This window comes from Onychostoma macrolepis, chromosome 16, assembly GCF_012432095.1.
Source record: "Onychostoma macrolepis isolate SWU-2019 chromosome 16, ASM1243209v1, whole genome shotgun sequence".
NCBI lineage: Eukaryota > Metazoa > Chordata > Actinopteri > Cypriniformes > Cyprinidae > Onychostoma > Onychostoma macrolepis.
Window position 1 is genome coordinate 8030770 of NC_081170.1, and position 20375 is coordinate 8051144.

The following is a 20375-nucleotide window of genomic DNA, read 5'->3' on the forward strand; positions in this document are numbered from 1 at the left end:
TTAAGTGAGCTACATGTTTTATTGTTTTGAAATATAATGTGACACTTAGGGGAGTGAAGTTATTTGATTTAAAAAAAAAAAAAGACTGTACATGGCACATGCTTACAAAGGAATATTACATTTTAAAATAGAGATGAGTATGCATGTTTTTGTGGAATGTCAGAGCAGTCTTCTCAATGCTTTTATATGAAATATGCAAGACCTATTTACAATTTATCCCAGAAGACGTACAGCTTTGTTTATGCGTGTATATATACTGTACAAAAAATGCAGTGAGGTGGAGAACTTGATGTTTGGTATTGCTACAAAGGTTTTGGCATTGGATGAAGATTCCCGAAAAGTTATGTTATACTCGGTTTTCATATGAAATCCAATTATAATTAGACTTTAGTAATAAGAGTTCAAATGAGAGTGAGTGCTGGGATGTCGTGGCATGGGTGAGCTGGGATAGACCACTCCTGTTGCAGAGTTCCAGTAGGTGGTTGGAGGCCCAAAGAAGTTCCCAGTGGAAACAGGCATAGGGGCTGAATGAGAGCCCATGAAGTTCATTTTTGGCTGGTGGCTGTGGTAGCTTTGCGCATACGGCACTTCAGCCTGGTATTTGAGCACGGCCCCTTCTGGAGCATGGTTTTGGTGGGCTTGGGAGATACCCTGGAAATCGAATTTGTATGCATAGCGTTTGCCGTGCACCTTGGTCATGATGTTCTTGTCATAGTAGTAGCGGAGGGCCCGGCTGAGCTTGTCATAGTTCATGTTAGGCTTGCTCTTTCGCTCCCCCCAGCGCTTGGCTACCTCGTCTGGGTCGGTCATCTTGAATTCTCCGTTAGTGCCCTCCCAGGTGATGATGGTGGCGTTGTTGCTGTCAGACAGCAGCTCCAACAAGAACTGCCACAGCTGGATCTGACCAGAGCCTGTGTGAAAATAAAGAGTGTCAGATTTTTAGCAGCAGATGGAAGGGCTTTAAGGCAGGTTGTTTTCTCCAAATGTGACCTTTTTAATGTATGTTGTACACAGAAACAGAATGTGGGTCGGTCAGACACCTACCCACAGTCCTTTCAGTGCTGGTGACAGGCAGGTTGTTAGAATTGTGTTTGGTCGGTCGGATCTTGGTGTGGAATGGTTTCGTTTCTGTGTAAAGAACGGGCAAACATCATACTAATAGTCATACTAATCATGATGTACTTGGTTTGTCAGAATTTTTTTAATTTATTTTATTTTTTTTACAGGCCTTCAAATCTCAATATTTAAAAATATAAACTAAAGATTGGGGTCAGTAAGATCTTTTTTTATATATTTTTATTTTTTTTATAATGATTTTAAAAAGTTTCTTATGCACACCAAGGCTGTATTTGTTTGATCAAAAATTCAATAAATACAGTAACATTTTGAAATATTACAATTTAAAATATTGTTTTTCTATTAAAATACATTTTAAAATGTAATTTTATTTCTGTGATGGCAAAGCTGAATTTTTCAGCAGCCATTACTCCAGTCTTCAGTCCGACATGATCCTTCAGAAATGGATGATTTGGTGCTTATTATTTTATATATTGTGGAAACTGTGCAGCAATAGACTTCTTTTGGTTTTTAATGACTTTGCTGAATAAAAGTACTAATTTCTTTAAAAAATAAAAATAAAAAAATCTAACTGACCCCAAACTTTTTAATGATAAATGTATATGTTATTTAAATGTATTGTAATGAAAATATAATTTTATTTTGCCTTAGGCATGTTTAATTTGTCCAGATTATATTAACAGGAATTCAGTTATTCAGTTATCATATAACTGAACACACATATGGTCTAATCTCGCTGCTTATTTAATTATAAAATGGCAAAACGTTGTGCCCAATCTGTGCATCCAAAGATTACATACCCTAAAAAGGCCACATTTGTTGATAATTTGACACTGATGTTTATACAGTTTTCTGATTAGTCACTTCTTACCTGGATTTGCAAGACGACTGCTGATGGGACCTAATGTTTGGTAGGGGTCTGCAAAGATGGAAATGTACAATACTGATCAGATATTTTGAGGTTATTAAAAGCTTATTATTTCAATTAGAGTATTAAATTAAAGGGGCACTTGTTGACCTTGTGGAAGTCTTGGTGGAGGCTCTGTAATTCTGGTGTTGTGCTGATGTTCGATTGGAGAACCTGTGATTTTTAAAGAGGTGAGGTTTTTTTTATTTTTTTTTAACACATTTATACAATATAATTCTGTAACATTATGATGTTTTTGTGAATGCAGATCAACCTTTTGGGACAGCTGGTAAGGTGCTTGAAGACCAACTGTTCCTTCTGCCGATCTCCTCAAAGCTGTTTTCTGTACCGAGGCAAAGTCAGATAGGAGGCAGTTAACAAAAGGGAGATTTTACAGGAAAGGATGGCTTTAAAGAGTAAGGAGAAGGGCAGCCGCAGAAGGAAGGAAGCACTGCATTAAAGATCCCTAAGGAGAAACGCAGGGCAGAACAAAGCCAGTAGCAAAACCGTAAGAAGGCCTGAAGATGGCACACAATTCCTCAGGGCAATTGTCCTTTTGTTCTAACTGATTCTCTTTACCACAGAATAGACAATTGTATCCTAACCTGAGCTCTACACCCCTTACTTCCTGTCCTGATGCAGCTGTTTCCTGTCTGAAAGTGCTACGATTCAAAAACCTTGCAACACTTGTGGCAAAATTCATTGAAGAAACAAACTACAGTCCTCATAGGACCTCTCTAGACTCGATCTTAGCCATTGGCATTATATCAGTACAATAACTTATTGGAGTATGTTTTACAAGAAAATATTTCCTTTTTTTTTTCAATGGGTATATAATGGGAGATTTAAAGGGATAGTTCACTCAATTTATTCTGTCATTTACTCACCCTCAAGTTGTTTCAAACCTGAATGAGTTTCTTTCTTCTGTTGAATACAAAATATATTTTTAAGAATGTTGGTAACCAAACAGTTGCCGGTAGTCATTGACTTCCATTGTATTTTTCCATACTACAGAAGTTTATGGCTACCGGCAACTGTTTAGTTACCAATATTCTTAAAAATATCTTCTTTTAGGGTGATCTACCCCTTTAAGAATTTTAGTAAAGCTAAAAATAACCATGTGACTTATCATGGGGCGGGAACCGCATTCTGATGAAATACGTGTTTAGTAAATAGTTGCATTGATTAAAATTAATAAGAAGAATATTATTAGGCACACAATTGCTTATTGTTCACTGGAATAACTTTACGATCATTAGTTACAAGAAACGTCTCATTTTGGTGCATTAATATAAAATGTGCTGTACATTCGGACAGAGGTTGCAAATTCGGCTCATCCAATCAGAATTTACAGTCAGAAGAACTATATATAAAACTAAATTTTATCTTCTAAACAGAAGTAAAAAGTTTGACTTACCAGCTTTAACCTGTAGTCTAGGCTGTGGTTGTGTATTGGTCGGGGTTGTGGGGTAGGAAAAAGTGGGGCTACCTGAGTAAACAATAGTAAAGAAAACAAGCCCTCTTAATTTACTGTGTATACATAAATAGGCACAAACTTTTCCACAATGTAATAACAATGCAGTTATAAATTGAAATGATTAAAGTCGCTTTATAGTTTTTCCTGATGTTTTCTTGACCAAATTAACAATTAGTAATGGATTATTCATATGGAATAACGGGTGAAGTTCCTTACTCTCCCGGAGGTAGTTTAGATGGGAGAGCAGGATGTCTGTATTGTATGCGGTAGTCAGGCGCATCATGTCCTCTTTGGTCATTTTGCAGAGTGCTTTTCCATCCAGGGTATGGAAGAGGGACAAGTCCACATCGGATAGGCCGTATTCCTTTATTGCCCACTCTACCCACTGCCGCACATGGTCTTGTGTCCATACTTCTGGGTCTAAAACAGGACAGAAGCAAGAATAAAATGAGGAACAAGTGTTTCAGCTGTGACGGGACTTATCAGAGTTCAAACATGAGGTAAAAAAGTCAGTGCACTCTCTGTTACTGCTCTTAATCTCAGTAAGATAGTGCTGATACATCTTTGTACTTCAGGAAGGGTTTTGGGCCAAGGGGTCATGGTTTGGCTGATATATGGGTAGTTAGTTGGACTGTGTCCTATGGTGTGACATAGCAAAAATGTAGAGAAAAAACTTAACATACAAATAACATGAGAAAAATGTATCTTCATTCTTAGTTACAAATAGCATGAGAGAGGTTTATCTTGTGTTTTTGTATTTTTTTTTTTTCTTCATTTTTCCGTCACACCATAGGACACATGGATACGTCAACTACCCCTATATATTTACTTATTTATCAGAGATGTTTTTTCTGAGGAGGCAAGGGAGGCAGTGTCTCCTCAAAATATTGGATGAGGAAAAACACGAAAAAAAAAAAAACACGCCAATATTACAAAATCTGCTTCTCTCTCGACTCCCCTGCTCCCATTGACTTTTAACAAACCCCCCTAAGCATGCAGATATACATCCGTAATAAAACATATGTAGTAAAAACATTTTATACACACACAAACACATACATAAAACTTGTAAAAGCCCTTCTTTATATATATGTTTTTATTACATATGTGTGTGCATGTACGTATGTTTTCATTCACTGTCTTTGTTTATTTGATATTTGAATATATAATAAATAATTTAACCATTGCCTGGTATATTTTTCTCTTTGTATCCATTTTTACGTCACAGCTCAGCTGCCATCATGAATGGGAATGCTATCGGAAATGTTTCTCTACATATTCCAGACCTCCTGTTATAAGCCATCATACCCTCTTATTTGTCCTTGAAATTTGACGCCATATCCGAGAATTATGAGCATTATAATTGTTTGGTCTGGGTGACTCATGAGGAGGTATCCCATACACTCACTGTCGCACAATGCATGGAGCGACTCCACCGCTCTGCCCTTTTTAATAATGTTACGACGACCTTCAAAACGCCTCACTGAAGATAACTCAACTTCCTAATTGGTTTAGGAGTAAAGAGTGATTATCTCTGTTGGAATCTGTGCAATCATTTGTAGTTTAGTCTGCTGGGTTACTGGGATCTACCAGAAGGAAGCACATCAGTGTTTTTATTTTTTTTTTTATTTTACAATGCTTGTATTGCAAACTAGCCTTTTTTTCCCACAAAGCACAAGTTCCTAAGTGATGCAAGAACCTGGGGCCACCGCGTAATTACCACATATCTTTGTTTAGACATCTATACATCCTCTAGTTTTAGAAATTGGTCAACTACAGACTAAATCTGTCAGGTGCTAAAATGCTTCCCTTTTTACAAGACATAACATTACACTCAACAGGTGTTGTTTAAATATCATCTATATACTGTTGTGTATCTATTAATATTTTGAATTGGCTTTTAATTTTATATTTTTAGTTTAAGTGCTTTTATTTTAGTTGCCAAGGCAACATTTCTCATTGTCATTTAAGTTTTTAATCATTTTAATGTTTTAGTCTTAACAAAAACAGTCAACATTAAGAAGGTGCATGATATTTCAAAATACATTTTAAAATGTATTCCTTTCCTCTTTCAGCAGCCATTATTTCAGTCTTTAGTGTCACATGATTCTTCAGAAATCATTCTAATACACTGATTTGGTGCTCAAGAAAATGAAAAAATTATAAATATTGAAACAGTTCTGCTTATTTTTTGTGAGAACTTTGAAAAGTGTGATCACTTTTTTTTTTTTTTTTTTTTTTTTTTTCCAGGATTCTTTGAGTAGAAACAAGAAAATAATTTAAAATATACATCTTTTGTAATATATTAAATGTCTTCACTGTCACTTCTGATTAAATGAATGCATCTGTGAGTAATTTCTCAGTGTATGTTGCATATATCTCATTACAAAAGTAAAAAGGTTTGTGAATGCATTTTCATGTTAAGTTAATACAAAAAATATACAATCAGACTCTGCTTTTCTGTGTAAACAACAGTGAAACACTTGATCTTTTTTACTACAGATCTCACCCGCTGGTACAATGACCCTTTTCTCCTCTGTGGTGCTGCTGGGTGGGGTGGCAGTCTGCGGGCTGCTCCGTGGCTCTGGGTAAGAGGCCTGGTAGGCCAACGGTCCCCCATCACTGTTACTCATGTGTCGGGTCCTTTTAGTCACACTGCAGTCCACTGGGGACTCACGGCTGTGGCATGCATGAGAGAAAATAAGAAAGGAAGAGCTCAAATGTTTTAGTTCTGAATGCTCATGGTTATGATATTGAAGGAATAGTTTAATTCAAAATTCAGATGTCTCCTGGAAATGCATTTCGACAGGTTTGAGCAGTGATACTAAATGGCACTGGTTTCTTACATGTATTGCAACATGATTTGCGAATGAGATGTCATGCATGATGAGCATTGTGAAATATGACCTGTATTGACTAATTTTATGGTGCCTTTCTTGGTTCTTGACAGCATGTGGTCACTGCTATTATTGTGTGGAAAAGAGCAGCTTGGACATTCTGTGAAACTTCTCCGTTTGTGTTCCACAGAAGAAAGCAAGCCATATGGATTTGGAATGACATGAAGGAAAGTAAATGATGGACAATTTTTTTTTTTCTTTTGAGGGAAAGAGTCCTACACTTTTACAAATAAAGGTTCCAAAAGGGGATTTTCAGAGTGATACCTTTTGAAGAACCATTTTTAGATCCTCAAAGAACCTTCCAGTGATCAGTTGTTCTCAAAAGAACCATTTTCCTTAATGTGAAGAACGTTTTAGAAACTTGGAAGCTTTTTACAGTATAAAGAACCTTTTGTGCATTGAAATGTTTCTTCATGGAACCATAAATGCCAGTAAAGAACCTTTATTTTTTTAAGAGAGTATAAATAGAGACTTGGATCTTCTGACATTAAGGTTTGTTGTCCCACCTGGTTCCGTTGATGTGTTCTGCTCTCTTCGCAGGGTTCTGTGTGGCTGATCCGGTCCAGTCTGGCTCTGTGGGTTCTACACTCTCTTCAGAACCCTGTCTGAACACTGCAGGCGAGGTGATCTCTCCCTTCATGTGCATGGCCTGGGGACCACTGAAGGGCGACTCGAATATGGACTGGTTTTCACTCACCACCGATAGAGCTTCCTGTGAAATATACAACACACACTGGTTATGTAAGCAAAACACTTAAAGTCCTTGATTTAGGTGAACAACAAATCATAGTGTAAGAATAGAAATAACACTTAATCATTTAGTCAGTAATTCCAGAATAGAGATGTTACGTGTTTCCGCTACTATCGCTATGCTATGATTTTTTTTAATCAGCAACTGATGTCATAAGAATTTATTTGGAGCATGAACTTAAGGTTTATCTGGACAATAAAAATAAAAAAAACTCTAGGGAGGAACTACACTCTAAAAAAAATAAATGTTCTTTATTGGTGTCTGTTGTTCCATAAGGAACCTTTAACACCATGGAACATCTGCATTTTACAAAAGTTCTTGATGGTGGAAAAAGATTCTTTAGGTTATTAAAATGTTCTTCACATTAAGAAAATATGGTTCTTTTTAGAACAGTTCAGTAAAAGATTCTTTGTAGAACCAAAAATGCTGCTTCTATGGCATCACTGCGAAAACCCCATTTTGGAACCTTTTATTTTTTAACAGTGTAGAGTTAATAGAAATTACCTTTTTAATTCAGTCTTTTGACTCAAAAAAGCTATACTAGCTAGAGTCCAAAACCTTATAAAACTAGCACTAAAATTACTTGTATGCTCTCTTATTGTTCAGCTACAGGGGATTTTAATTTTGAAACTGAAAAATAAGTTTATCGGAATAGTTTAGGGCGTTTTTTTTTTCAGCTTCCAGGTAGATATGACTTGGCACAAGAGTCAAATTAGAAATTGAGACATCATCTGTGCCTTTTCTTCCTGTGTTTAGTGTTGGTAGTTTGCTCTCGAGTACTCTGGTCTAGGTGTGTCCCTTTGAAACTTCAAAAAGATGTTTTAAACATTCAAATGTATGTAAGTGTTTGTGCATGAATAAATGTTTGTGTTATAGCTGAATTCAGGGAGCTTGTTTAGAGGGCTTTAGTATTGTCTTTAGAGCTGAAATACGTCAGCACTGAGCTTTTTCGGTGGCTCACAGGAAATCTGGCCCCCATGTGCAGTGAAACCTTTTGGCATGGGGCATGAGATAGGAAACAGAGGAGTGGTAGAAATGTGGGTCATTTAAAGCTGAAAAACAAATTTGTTCTGAATGCTGTTGAGGGTCACCAAACAGGGAGGAGGCAGCATTGTAGGGTGCATTCACCTGACCTGAAGTCTTGCGAATTTGTTACAAGAATCCGTTTCGGTGTTTAGTTTAGGTGACCGGTATTTACAGATAAAATTGCTTTTTGATGAGATAAAGTTCAAAGGATTTTATATCATGCATATTTCAGATCAAGACTACCAGGAAAGAATGTTCTCTTATGGTCCAAACAAACACCAATTACTTTGGGTTTTGTTGTCAATTCAGAATTAAGATGGCCTGAATTTGAATTGAACTAGCAGAATAAGAATTTGAATGCAAGGAAGTAGAATTACAGTGACGTGAAATTCATGACTAATTTTTAACTGGAAAAGCTAAGTCAAGACAAACTTGTTGATGAATGTTGGCCTCACTCGGCTTTGTTTGAAAGTGGATGAAAAAGGGCTTTTGAATAGATGCATGGATTTGTTGTTGCAATGTGAATTAGCAAACTTGAGTGACAAGTCAATATTACTAGTTTCTCTTGAAATATCTTCCATTTTTGCTAGTAATAATTCACTAAATATACTGCCACAAATCTTAATCATTTCTAGCTCTCCTATTGAACTAGCTGTGAATAGCACTAGCTATCTCGCACGCTATAATAAAGGCCATGAAAAGTCCTGCTCTAGTAGAGAAGTGAAAGCGAGCTCAAAACAAGGCCAAGCTGAGAACTCAAACCATTTCACCGCTTAGTCTGTGTGCATTTGCAAGCGTCAGTCTTGTGTACACGCGTACAACAATAAAGTGCAATCCACAGCCTTAACTTATGGCACAGATGAGGTTGAACGTGATTCTGCTCTGTGTAGGAGAGATGGCATGCACTAAGATTGCATTGCATTGTCCAACACCATTTAAAACAATTCATTTGGATCAGTATACAAAAAGCAAATGTGCTAGTTGGATAAATGATGTATTCTGCATCTTCTCTTTTACAGCAAGCTAGACTGCAGCGAGTGAAACAGTTGGTATTTCATTCTGCAGTTAAAATTATTCTGCACCTATGCACCTTTTAAACCACAACCCCACACACATAGTACTGCTCTCTCTTCCACAGTGATGAACATAAACATACTCTACCCTGGCCACCAATGCCACAACTGACTTCCTGTTCAATGAGTTTCATATCGGTCTCTGTTGCTGAGAAACCAAATGCAATATTTTAGCAAACACAAACTGCACGCTGTGTGCAAAATGTCAGAGTCGAGGTCAGTGAGATTAATGTTCATCTCACATCAAAAACAACAGAGAGATGCATATAAACACAGTCATGCTATTGTTGTGCCGTCCTTGGTGCCGCTGCGTGCCTGTGACATGCGTGCAGTGTTTTCAAGTCAATTGCAACAGACCTCCATTTGGTCTTGTGAAAGAAATTCGCATTTTGTCACAACACAACTTGTGGTAGAGCAACACTGCACAGAAAACCTTGGTGCTTTTAGGTTTCAGAGGTTTTGCACAAAAAACGAATCTCCCTCAGAGGGCGGAGCTCACTGCAAACTGATTCTGTGATTAATCGAACAGATTTACTGGATTACCGCTAGTAAATCTAGAAATTAGATTATTATTTTTTTTAAAGGTGTACAGGTTTGAATCTGATGCATGCTAGTAAAGGAAGCACTGAAGAGCAATGTGGTCAATCTTTGGTAATGAAATGGGGGTTAAGAAATGTCCCTTTGCTTATTATCATAATGGGACATTGGGTAATATGGGACACACAGTCTGATCTGTACATTTCTTTCTCTATCGCAATTGGCTTTATACTATTCTAGTTGGTTTGCTGCTGTGAAGTCTTAATTTGTTGGTCTGAGGTATTAGTGAAAATCACAGTAAAATGCTAAATTCAGACATGCAAAAAATACTGTACCAGTAAAAATAATGCACTGTACCATGTAGCCATGCTCCACAATGATTTAGTTTATTATGATTTATTTTTATCATTTTAAATATAATGAATACAGGGCCTAATTGTGCAATTCCTTAACTACATTTATTAACTCGTTTTATAAAATGCATTTATGCATAATAATACTGTTTAATTTGGGCTATTTGCCATGTAAACCCATTAAATAACTACATTATAAGGGAAGACGGGCATTATTATTTTTAAGAAAAACTTTGAAATCTATTTCAAATATCAATATGGAAAATATTTATATTATTTTAAAGACTGATAAATGACGCGCCTCTGACAATTTATGAAAAGAGTATAAATGTAAAATAATAAATTATTAATTTATAAAGGTGGACACGTATAGGCTATAGTCCTCCTATTATATGATCGAAATGTCAACTAAGAGAAAAGAATAGTACAAAAATGTCCTGCCAAATAATGTTAGTTTGGTTTTAAAGCCATCATATATATATATATATATATATATAATATATTCTGTTTGTTTCTTCTTCTAATGTTTCTTTTTCTCATTTAACAGTATGCAAACCAACCCCACAACCTGGGGATGGTGGACACAACTTCAGTCATCAACGAAAGTTAGAAAATATTTTTACATGTATGTTTTGTAGTGTCTGTTTTTAACCCCCTCTCCACACGGTTGAGTGATTTTACTGCTTGTTTCGCCAGAGATAACCAAGAAAGAATGAAAAATGTGCGAACCAACCCGCGGTCTCGCCGATCACTGAGATAATGTGTAAATTTTCATATTGTTTGTAGCTTATTGACTCTGATGAAACTGCAGTCACTTCATTCTAAGAGACAAAATACAGCTTTGATAGGCCTACCTAACCGCAGGAACTGACACGACTGAGGGAATAAATCGTTTTATTTTTTTCGTTTGATCGATTCGAACTCGTATATTGCTTAATTATTCGTTACTACCCGAATTTGTCAATTTAATAAAAATAAATTACAAATAATAAAGTGCCTTAATTTAATCTAGCCTAGTATAATTGAATCAATATTATCATGTTAATATAAATAGTAATAGCAATGCCAATTAGGTAAGGCTACATTTTTATATTTATAATCAGGCTATAATTTCTAATGTCATATAATGTTAATTTTAAAGAGAGGCTATATTAAAAGCTTTAACGCACGAGAATTCGCTAATGAATCACATTCGAGCTAGAACTTTCACAGTTATGATGTTAGTCATGTTCAGTTTGCGAGAGTGAAGGAAAGCAGAAGTTGACGTTAAGGCATGCTGATTTTGCAAAGAGACACGCAGCTGCGCTCTGAGCTGCAAAAACACTGTGGTTTTCACAAGTTTTAATCAGCAACATCTTGCAAGTGGAGATGGGGCGCTTCTCTGTGGAACAACCTGCATTAATACAAGATGCCGCAGCGCGTGGAGACGCAGCACGTTCGAACTCGCTTCAGTTTATTGGCCGGCTAATTTAATTGAAATGTAGAACAATACATTGGCATCGAACATCTATCGAATCAATTTTGTTTTGTCAGTCTTTGTTGCCTTTTTTTTTCGAGGAGGGACTGCGGAAGTGTGTGCGGAAAGTCTGAGGTTTGAGACAGGAAGCCTGCTCAGCTCTGATAACGACACCTGACAAGCGCCCAGCACTTTGCTATAAATTATTCCTTAAAGAACTAAATCAGGCATGGAATAACTACAAACACGAAACACAGGAATGCAACTGGCTACCCATCTGCTCTAGTTTACAGAGGGGATGTGTAGTGATCATTGCGTGAAAGGACAAGATGAACCAACACAGTTTTTGCAGAATTAACAATAAAAACAACCCCAATGCGTCACATTCAAAGTTGTTCGCCAAATTAAAAAGAAAAAAAAGAACGTAGTGAGAAATTAGAATAGGCCTATATTTGAGAGAAATTATTCTTGCACGTTAAAGAGCGCTTGTTTGAAAACCATGTCTATTTGAAACAAAATAGTGTCATTTGGATACAGAAGAAAATATGGATACACTTTATTTTAAGGTGTCCTTGTTACAGTGTAATTACCCATTTAAGAAAGCCTACTGAGTAATACTTGCCTAATTAACTACATGTCCTTACAATATGGTTAGGATTTAACTTAGGAATAATTGCATGTAATTATGCATAATTTATTGTTATTATAATACATGTAATGTGTAACAAGGACACCTTAAAATAAAGTGTTACCGAAAATATTTATGTACTAAATAATACAAATAGCATATAAGACAACAACTATCAAACAATAAGCAGTTGACAACAGTATTTCTAAATAACATCGAAATGAATTTCATTACGCAAATAATGACTGGGATTTTAGCGATGTTAGTTATTTTTTTTCATTATTAGCCCCTGTGTTTGTTTGGTTTGGTTCGTTTTGTTTTTTTTTAATGAATGTAGTAGTTTAAGCTCCCTAAATTAATCGAGGTTCTAGAATAACTAACCTACCACTCGCTTAGCTAATCTTAATAATCAACATTATGTAGCTTTACTGAAACGTTTTCAGCACGAATAACACTTAGCCACGTAATGTATTTATAATAATATTAACTGTTGCTTGCCACCATTTTCTGCCATGACATGTTACCATCCAAATAAAACTAAAGAAAATATGCAATATATGCAATAAAACAGCTTATTAGTTCTTGTAAAGTGCCACGTCAGATTTAACCAGTCGAAATTATACAAAACAAAAAAATACTAGACGTTTTCGTTTTGTGATTTTTAAAGTCTCCACAGTATACCTTGTTGTTGGCGCCATAAAGCCACCTGCCTCGAGAGCGCCCCGCCATAATTGTGCCATATGTGAAATTCGGTACATTGTTTTCCAGTTTGCATTTGCGTGAGTTTTCGTCGTTCTTAAGATGGTAAGTAGAAAGTAGGTTAGCTACATGTACTTGGCTAACTTGGATCGATCATCAAATATACCATTTTGCATCCTAGAGCGTAACTGTCAAAAACAAAAATTAAAGTAACAAATTTGTGCATACCCTCTCTCGCGCGCTGTGGACACCATTTCGTTTTTTATCTGAGTCTAAATGTTGTAGCGGTTTCTTGTGTTATTAAAGAGCCGACATTCAACCACGAACGGGAAGGAAGAGGAAATTTTGTACAAGAAGGAAAGAGTGGGGACCTGCATCACCGCCTTGCCTCTCTCACCAGTAGTCGCGCTAACCGTGTGGGTGGTTGCGCACTCGCTACTCATTTTCAGAACAGACAATAAACCAGATCAAACGCCTACCTTAATAGTACAGTCCATTGCAGTTTTCTGTGGAGTTCATGAAGAAAATACTTTAGTAAACTTAAGCTATATAAACCCAGGTAGTTTGATAACCCAGCTCAAACGCATCGACTTCTATGCACAGGCGCATTTAGTCATCGGCGCAAACCATACTATTTTCGCTTAGACCATAACCGGATGGCAACGGGTTTTTTTTTTTTTCTTTTGAGCTCTCCTTTCTAAAATTGGGAAGTGAAGTCACACAAAAGCATCTAGCTCTGTTCCTTATTGGTGAACTCTTATTGCACTAACTCCTCAGAATATGTGTTAAGCCAAAACCTCCTGTTTAAAACTCTCTGATTATAATGAGGTTTTGCAATCAGTAACAAAGTAATTTAAGTACTTTATTCAAATCTGACCTCTTTCCATTTAAGAACAACATTTATTAGCGGTGAAAATCTCTTAAACGAAGATCTGCGATCTTGATTTGTATAAGCTATGTGAACATTTTACCTAAATCTTTGTTTTTACCACTTATTGCACTTTTATGGTGGTCCTATATATTTTCCACCCTTTTCATAGCTTTTTGATTAGCATTTAAGACTAAGATCATAACGGGTATTAATACAAACGTTTTATGTTATTTACCTTGATTTATAGATATTTTAACTTACCTTAAAACATACAAAATTAAAAAAATAGCCTATATATAGGCAGGAAATCGCGCCTTAAGTTAGAATTCTCAAACCACAAGCTACACCTTATCAGTATCCTAAATCAACAGCTGCATAAAAGCTCTTCAAAACTCTCGGAACTAAAGAGAATCCGTTGCGTTATGCACATATAGTTTGTGTACCATGTGTCCTTAATTAAGAATAAAAGCAGATGATTCATAGATTGTCCAGTCCATAAATACTTGATAGTTTAATCATTAATCTTAATTATTGTGAAAACGTATTTTAGTAACACGAAGAGATGTTAGTGTTTAAATGTTTTTATAGTCTACTATTTTTTTAAATTTTTTTTTAACATCTCTTCACCCTTTCGAGACAGGGCGTGCGCATGTGGAGGTGCCACGGTGGGAATTTGACACTGATTGTATCCTCTTCAGTGAGCGGGCTCCTTCAATCACGACTCAAGCCTTGCACGATTTGGCAACTTACTTTTCCAGATGTATTTTTTCTGCGCGCCGGAGGAAAATGGCCTGAGGTGTTTGTTTATACAAGACCCTTGGGTTGGTCTTATCTGTCCAAAGCACTCACGCCGTGATTTCAGGCCTCCTCGACTCGGAATTTTACAGGCCATTGTTCTCTTGAATGGCTTTTAAAGATACGAACTCCTCATTAAAGTCAAAGTTGCTGGTTCTGATTGATCTTATTTCTAACTTCCAGTTAGAACATTTCTCCTCTCGTCACATTATAAGAATGTATTTAGATCGGTAAGTGATATAGACCCCAGCACATTAGCATTAACTGTTCTAGTTTCAGCTAGGCCTATAGGTGTAGACATTTATTAATGTAATATATTTCAGACAAATATGGGCTTAAGATGTATAATTTATATAGGCTATACGCATTTCGTTTCCTAAGGTTTAAAAAACAAGTTAGACGCAAGACAAAGCGAAAACGTTGTTGTAGGCTAGTATACAAGTTAACAAAATATGACATTATTATAATAATGTTAGTAATTGTTTTACTTTTTATCATTAGGACCCCATAGACCAGCTAATAAAAAACAGGGCGTTGGTTTTAAAATGTATTAGGAGTTTGACCTCAATCAGGGTAGATCCAGTTTTTTTATGAATGAAAACGAGGCTGTGAGGGACAGACGTCCGTTTGTACTGATTGTCAAATGTTACATTTTGACCACTTTCGCAGAGTTCCTTGTCACCAAATGATGTTTTTTCGGTACATCTTTCAATGTTATTTCCAGAGTTTCTCGTCACCAAGAAGCTGAATGATCAACACACATTCAGAGCACCAAAAGTAATGGTTCCAAATGGGAGTTGTGCCAAAGAACCAATTGGGTTCCCCAAAAATCGCTCAGTCGACCGTTCTAAAAGAACCGTTTTCCACTTCAAATATGCTTTCGCGTTCCATAGATATTAAAGGTTCTTCATGGAACATAGATTCGAATAACATTTATTTTTGAAAGTAAACAATAGGCCCAATTGAACGGACTGTGATTTAAATTACGAAAACTCGAAAGATTCATAGACCTATCGTCTTTCGAGATTAAGTCTTTTAATCTTACATCGAATCACAGCATTAAGGTTAAACGGTCTCGTGTTCGAGGAAAAAAAACAAAAAATCCGAAGGGACATGTCTATCAAACCTGTCTAGTGATGTGTTTTTTCTACTCCCCATGGACACCTTTTCTATGAATGGAAGGGTAACAAATCTGTGGTCGTGACTCCTGTCTGACGTCACGAGGAGTAAAAGGAGGGAACCGCAGTCACGACGCATTCCTTCACGAGACGCGCGGACACGCCCCATCGCGCACGGCCTCTTTATAACGGTCCTGAGTCAAGCAGAAACAGTCAACAGAGCTTTAAGGCAGAGATTGAAGCTGTAGCAAATCCTTGACATCTGGAATAAGGACTCTGTGAGAACTTTAAGGTAAGGTTTTCTATTCAATAAGATTTTAATCTGTTATTTGCGATCTGAGATTTTAAATCAGTGTTTGAGGCATTGAAAATAATTGGCTGCTTTACACGCATGGATATGGTTAATAAATTATACTACACAGGGTGTGAGAATTAGACTGTTTTTAATGGAATAATTAGGCTGACAAAACAAAATTTGCCCAGTGAAAAGAATATTCCATATTAGGGTAATTATCTAAATTGTTGTTTTTCCTCAGATATGGAAATGTATCAAGCTGGATTTTATACAGAAGACTTCAGAACTCAGGAGGTTCCTGGTGGATTTGACTTCAGCTCATATGGTAATATCTTATTTCGGCACGTTTTTTTTCTCCACATAGCGTTAAAAAATTAAAATCTTTAGTTATCTCTCAATATATAAATGATAATTGCAAATATGGACTTCGATGTTATCACATTCAAATTGCCCTCAAGGGGAAAATCTGTCAGATTTTGTGGGATTTAGTATTTCTCCAGCTTTGTTTCCTGAATGTCCGTGCAAAACATTTCCGTTGTCCTTGAGCTGCAAAGCCAGCATTGCAACACCCCTGTCAAAACCCTAAAAATCAGACCTTGACATCTTGTTTGTGTGCACTAATTCAAAGCTCATCAGGAAAAGGGGATGTCAGGCTATGCATGCTCTGAGATTTAGGAATGTCCAAACCATGGATGTTGAAAAAAAGGGGTGGTCAGGTTAAAGATACACCCGTTTTTTTTTTTTTCTGCTCCCTCCCTCTCTTCCTAATCCTTTCCTCCAGACTTCCTCCTCAAACAGATTTAGCACCCCCTCTCCTACACCCTTCTTCATCACTCTGTCATAGCCCCTTTACTAGTGTTTCCTTTTATTTCCAGCACAGTTCAGACTAGGTGTAGAAAACTTTATGGGAGGTCACAATTATTGATCCATTGTTCATTCTATAATACAGCTAGAGACTCACCGCGCCTTCAAAATAATCCAACTGAGGTGCGTAGACCAAAAAAAGTTTCCCAAAAAGTAAGAGCTTGAAGAAGGTCCGCACACTCTCAAACATCAGAAGAATCACAAGCGAGAGGAAAGCATGTAGAGCAATTTACTGGATAAAAACAAGGCAAACGTTTCAGGTCACATGTTGACTTTTTCAATGCCAAGCTGACAATAGGGCTTGGAGCCATCTTAATTTCTAGAATACACCATTTCTCCTGGCTCTCATTCATTTTACATCTTTGATAATGTACCTCCAGACTGCAGTGGTGAAGACCTGTCCTTTTTATTAGACAGCAAAGGACCTGCCCAACAGCAGTATCCAGAAACATATGCAGAGCCCCAGAAGGAGCATTTGCACAGTTCTAAAGGTAACCATCTCATTATGTACATATTCCTATCCATTATATTAAATCACAATGCAGACAAGTACTTTAATGATTACGAACATTTTTGTGTTTTTAATTAATAGGTCATACTCTTGCAGTCAACTCCACTGATTCAGGACTCTTTAATCTGGACTCCTTTCCTGAGTTTAGCTGTTGGGCATCCTATACTAATAGTAAGTATCAAATGACACCACTCATTTTCCCTCTTCTTCTTAAAATGTTAGAAATCCTTTTTAAATGACATGGCCTCATACGATGTAATTTCTCCAAAGTTCCAGAAGGAATGGTAGCAGACAGGCAACAGGTTGCCTTTCAGGAAACAAATCAAACCTACCAGAACCTCGTCCCTCTATGCACTCCAGCACAAAGCAGTCCATTCAGCCCAGGGATGGACACCAGCAGCCATTACCAACCTGGGAAAGGTCCAAATCACAGAGGAGCATCCGGTACCGTCAATTTGGACCATCTGGGTAGGCATTTGAGAGACACACATAGGCTTGTGAATAAATATGTATGTTTGTTAGATAGATATTGATAAAAATGTTCTTAAATTATATACTTGTCAGCATTTGAAGTGGATCAAAACCTCTCATCAAAGTTGTCCTAAAACCAAAATGCATGCTTATCTTAGGACAATATATATAATTTTTACACACATAATTTTTTTTATATCAATATTAACTCATGTCTTTCTTGTATAGGAGATACTGAGAGAACATATGCCTTGTATGAGGCAGAGCAGCAGAGCAGGCCTTCATATTGGTCTGATTATCCCTCACCCAGTTACTGCACTTCCATGCTTGGACAGCCAGCATCCTCTTCATCACCTCCAGTTACTAAATCCTCTGAGCAGTTCTGTCCCCGTGTGGCCAAAAGGCGTAACGCACCATCTCAAAGATCAGACAGAGAGGGTGAAATGACACCCATGTCTGCCTATCCAGGTGAGGCATTGTTATAGAAACTCTTAAAGCATAAATATTTGTCATAACAGAGAGTGAGAATCATTTGTTCTTGTTGACATGTATAACTCAATGTTGTTTTTGTCCATCAGGATCTGGACCCATCCAGCTTTGGCAGTTTCTTCTAGAACTTCTGCTGGATTCTGCTTGCCACACGTTTATAAGCTGGACTGGAGATGGTTGGGAGTTTAAAATGTCCGATCCTGCAGAGGTAAGATTCATAGTTCAACGAAAACACAAAAGTACATACAAACATTGTAAGCAAAAGGGCATTTGTTATCTTTACATCTGACATTTTCACATTCTCTCGGTTGCTCTGAAGTGGTCTTACTGGTTGGTTTAAGATACTTACCATTTTCCCTTGTATTCTCCAGGTGGCGAAGCGGTGGGGCCAGTGTAAGAACAAGCCAAAAATGAACTACGAGAAGTTGAGTCGTGGCCTGCGCTACTACTACCACAAAAACATCATTCACAAAACGGCGGGGAAGCGTTACGTCTACCGCTTTGTTTGTGACGTGCAAGGAATGCTTGGAAAAACAGCACACGAGGTCTTTGCAAGTCTAAACATCTCACCATCAAATGGTGCATCTCCACAGTCTGTAATAAACACAGCCAGATCGGAGGAAACCACAGAGTCCTGGGCACATTAGAGAAGAATGTTTTCAAATGCCCGTAATGATCTAAATGAACTGTAAAACATCAGAAGTCATGCCCCGGAAATAGCAAGGACAGAAAAGACTGAAGTTCCATTCAAAGATATGTACTTTAAACTGATTTGGACTTCTGAATGAGTTGATTTTCAACAATGGATCTGAGATCAGCCATCAAATGCAGTTACGTGCCTTTAGAAAACATTGTTAGCTACCTCTTTTGACGTTGGAACACTAATCTTGTAAATGTTTTTTTGTTGTTGTTGTTTTCTTAAGTAAACTGATGTTTTGACATCAGATTATGTATTCTTGTAAATAAATTGTTACAGTATACACCTTTTTACAAAATGTTGTTACTCTGTTTCAAGTTGAAAAGCTATAAATAATAATATAGACAAAAAGTATAAATATAATGATCATATCATTATTTTCAAGTATTTTTTTGGTGTTTTTGAAAAATGTTACACACCTTGTTTCAGTGTTTGTAAAAAGTATAAATATTACAGCAAGAAATATGAATGCATGAAATTACAAAGTTTAGAGGAGAAAAATCTTTATCATATTTTTTATTCATAAATTATTTCAAAAAATGAATTGGTGTTACTAAAAAATGTTATACTTTTTCAGTGTTTGTCAGAAAAGTATAAATAATAGATAAAGTGTGATTTATTAATTCACAAAGCTTAAAGGAAAAAAATTAAATATTTTCGGTTCATAAATTATTTTCTAATTTCTTATTTTTCATTAGTTTGTTACTAAAAATGTTATACATCTTGTTTCAGTGTTTGTAAAAAGTATAAATAATAATATAGATATAAAAAATATAAATATACTGATTTATTACATCACAAAGCTTATCTTTGATTTAATTATTTTCAAACAATGTATTATTTATTGTCTATCAGGCTTCAGAGTTGCTCAGGGCCGTGTTCACATTCTGAATCTGTGAACCTGTGCAGTTGTGTTTCAAGCTCTTCGGCCAGCTCGAGGGGCCCCATCTTACACTCTCCACCTCCTCTCCGTCCTTACAGTATGTGTCCTCCCCGCCATTGAGGGAGATTAGCGGGGCTGGATACAGGGACTACAGTCCTGAGCCTCCCCCAAACTCATCACTGCCTCCCTCCCACTTCTCCTGCCACGGACCCCCACAGGTTTCACTCCTGTTGGATAATGGTCCCAGTGTGGCCCGGTGGGACTCGGACACATCTTTCTTCATACGCAGACAAGCTTATTCTTCTTCCGAAGTAATGCCACCCAAAGTTTTAAATACTCTTATTACAGATGGGTTAAATGTTTTAAAGTTTGCTACCCTGAGATCTAACGAAAACTATATGGATTGTGAGATTCTAAAAGGCGCAAGTCACCTACATATGGCGTGTGCATGAGTGATTACTTGTGCATTGCTCAGAGAAACAAAAAGGAAACAAACATGC

General features: G+C 36.8%; 2 protein-coding genes across 8 annotated transcripts; one reads left to right on the forward strand and one right to left on the reverse strand.

The window, feature by feature from the left end:
• fli1rs (Fli-1 proto-oncogene, ETS transcription factor-related sequence) lies at window positions 1–13551 on the reverse strand. 5 transcript variants are annotated; one of them, XM_058747295.1, is made up of 10 exons: window positions 13361–13551; window positions 6865–7070; window positions 5971–6140; window positions 3678–3881; window positions 3402–3473; window positions 2259–2327; window positions 2096–2158; window positions 1949–1996; window positions 1045–1128; window positions 1–911 (listed from the first exon to the last, which is right to left on the reverse strand). In XM_058747295.1, exons 1-10 carry the CDS (start codon window positions 13376–13378, stop codon window positions 388–390), a joined length of 1458 nt encoding a protein of 485 aa, XP_058603278.1. In that variant the 5' UTR covers window positions 13379–13551; the 3' UTR covers window positions 1–387. The 5 variants fall into 5 exon arrangements, with proteins under 5 accessions (XP_058603278.1, XP_058603281.1, XP_058603277.1 ...); XM_058747298.1 differs by lacking the exon at window positions 13361–13551 and adding an exon at window positions 13110–13248; XM_058747294.1 differs by lacking the exon at window positions 13361–13551 and adding an exon at window positions 12864–13070.
• etsrp (ETS1-related protein) lies at window positions 6962–19643 on the forward strand. 3 transcript variants are annotated; one of them, XM_058747301.1, is made up of 9 exons: window positions 6962–7099; window positions 15730–15957; window positions 16202–16285; window positions 17205–17315; window positions 17417–17506; window positions 17606–17803; window positions 18035–18274; window positions 18385–18503; window positions 18667–19643. In XM_058747301.1, exons 3-9 carry the CDS (start codon window positions 16204–16206, stop codon window positions 18940–18942), a joined length of 1116 nt encoding a protein of 371 aa, XP_058603284.1. In that variant the 5' UTR covers window positions 6962–7099; window positions 15730–15957; window positions 16202–16203; the 3' UTR covers window positions 18943–19643. The 3 variants fall into 3 exon arrangements, with proteins under 3 accessions (XP_058603284.1, XP_058603286.1, XP_058603285.1); XM_058747303.1 differs by having other exon boundaries at window positions 17238–17315; XM_058747302.1 differs by lacking the exon at window positions 6962–7099 and adding an exon at window positions 10687–10703.
• The last annotated feature ends 732 nt before the right edge of the window (window positions 19644–20375 follow it).

Excerpts from the sequence above, each read along its gene's own strand:
- fli1rs (XM_058747294.1), bottom strand. The coding sequence starts at position 12,911 with ATGGCGGGGCGCTCTCGAGGCAGGTGGCTTTATGGCGCCAACAACAAG. Across the intron at positions 6,141-6,864 it reads GAACACATCAACGGAACCAG|CCGTGAGTCCCCAGTGGACT; the intron begins GTGGGACAACAA and ends TGCATGCCACAG. Across the intron at positions 3,882-5,970 it reads AAGGGTCATTGTACCAGCGG|ACCCAGAAGTATGGACACAA; the intron begins GTGAGATCTGTA and ends GTCCTGTTTTAG.
- etsrp (XM_058747301.1), top strand. The coding sequence starts at position 16,204 with ATGGAAATGTATCAAGCTGGATTTTATACAGAAGACTTCAGAACTCAG. Across the intron at positions 17,507-17,605 it reads TTGGGCATCCTATACTAATA|TTCCAGAAGGAATGGTAGCA; the intron begins GTAAGTATCAAA and ends ATTTCTCCAAAG. Across the intron at positions 17,804-18,034 it reads CGTCAATTTGGACCATCTGG|GAGATACTGAGAGAACATAT; the intron begins GTAGGCATTTGA and ends TTTCTTGTATAG.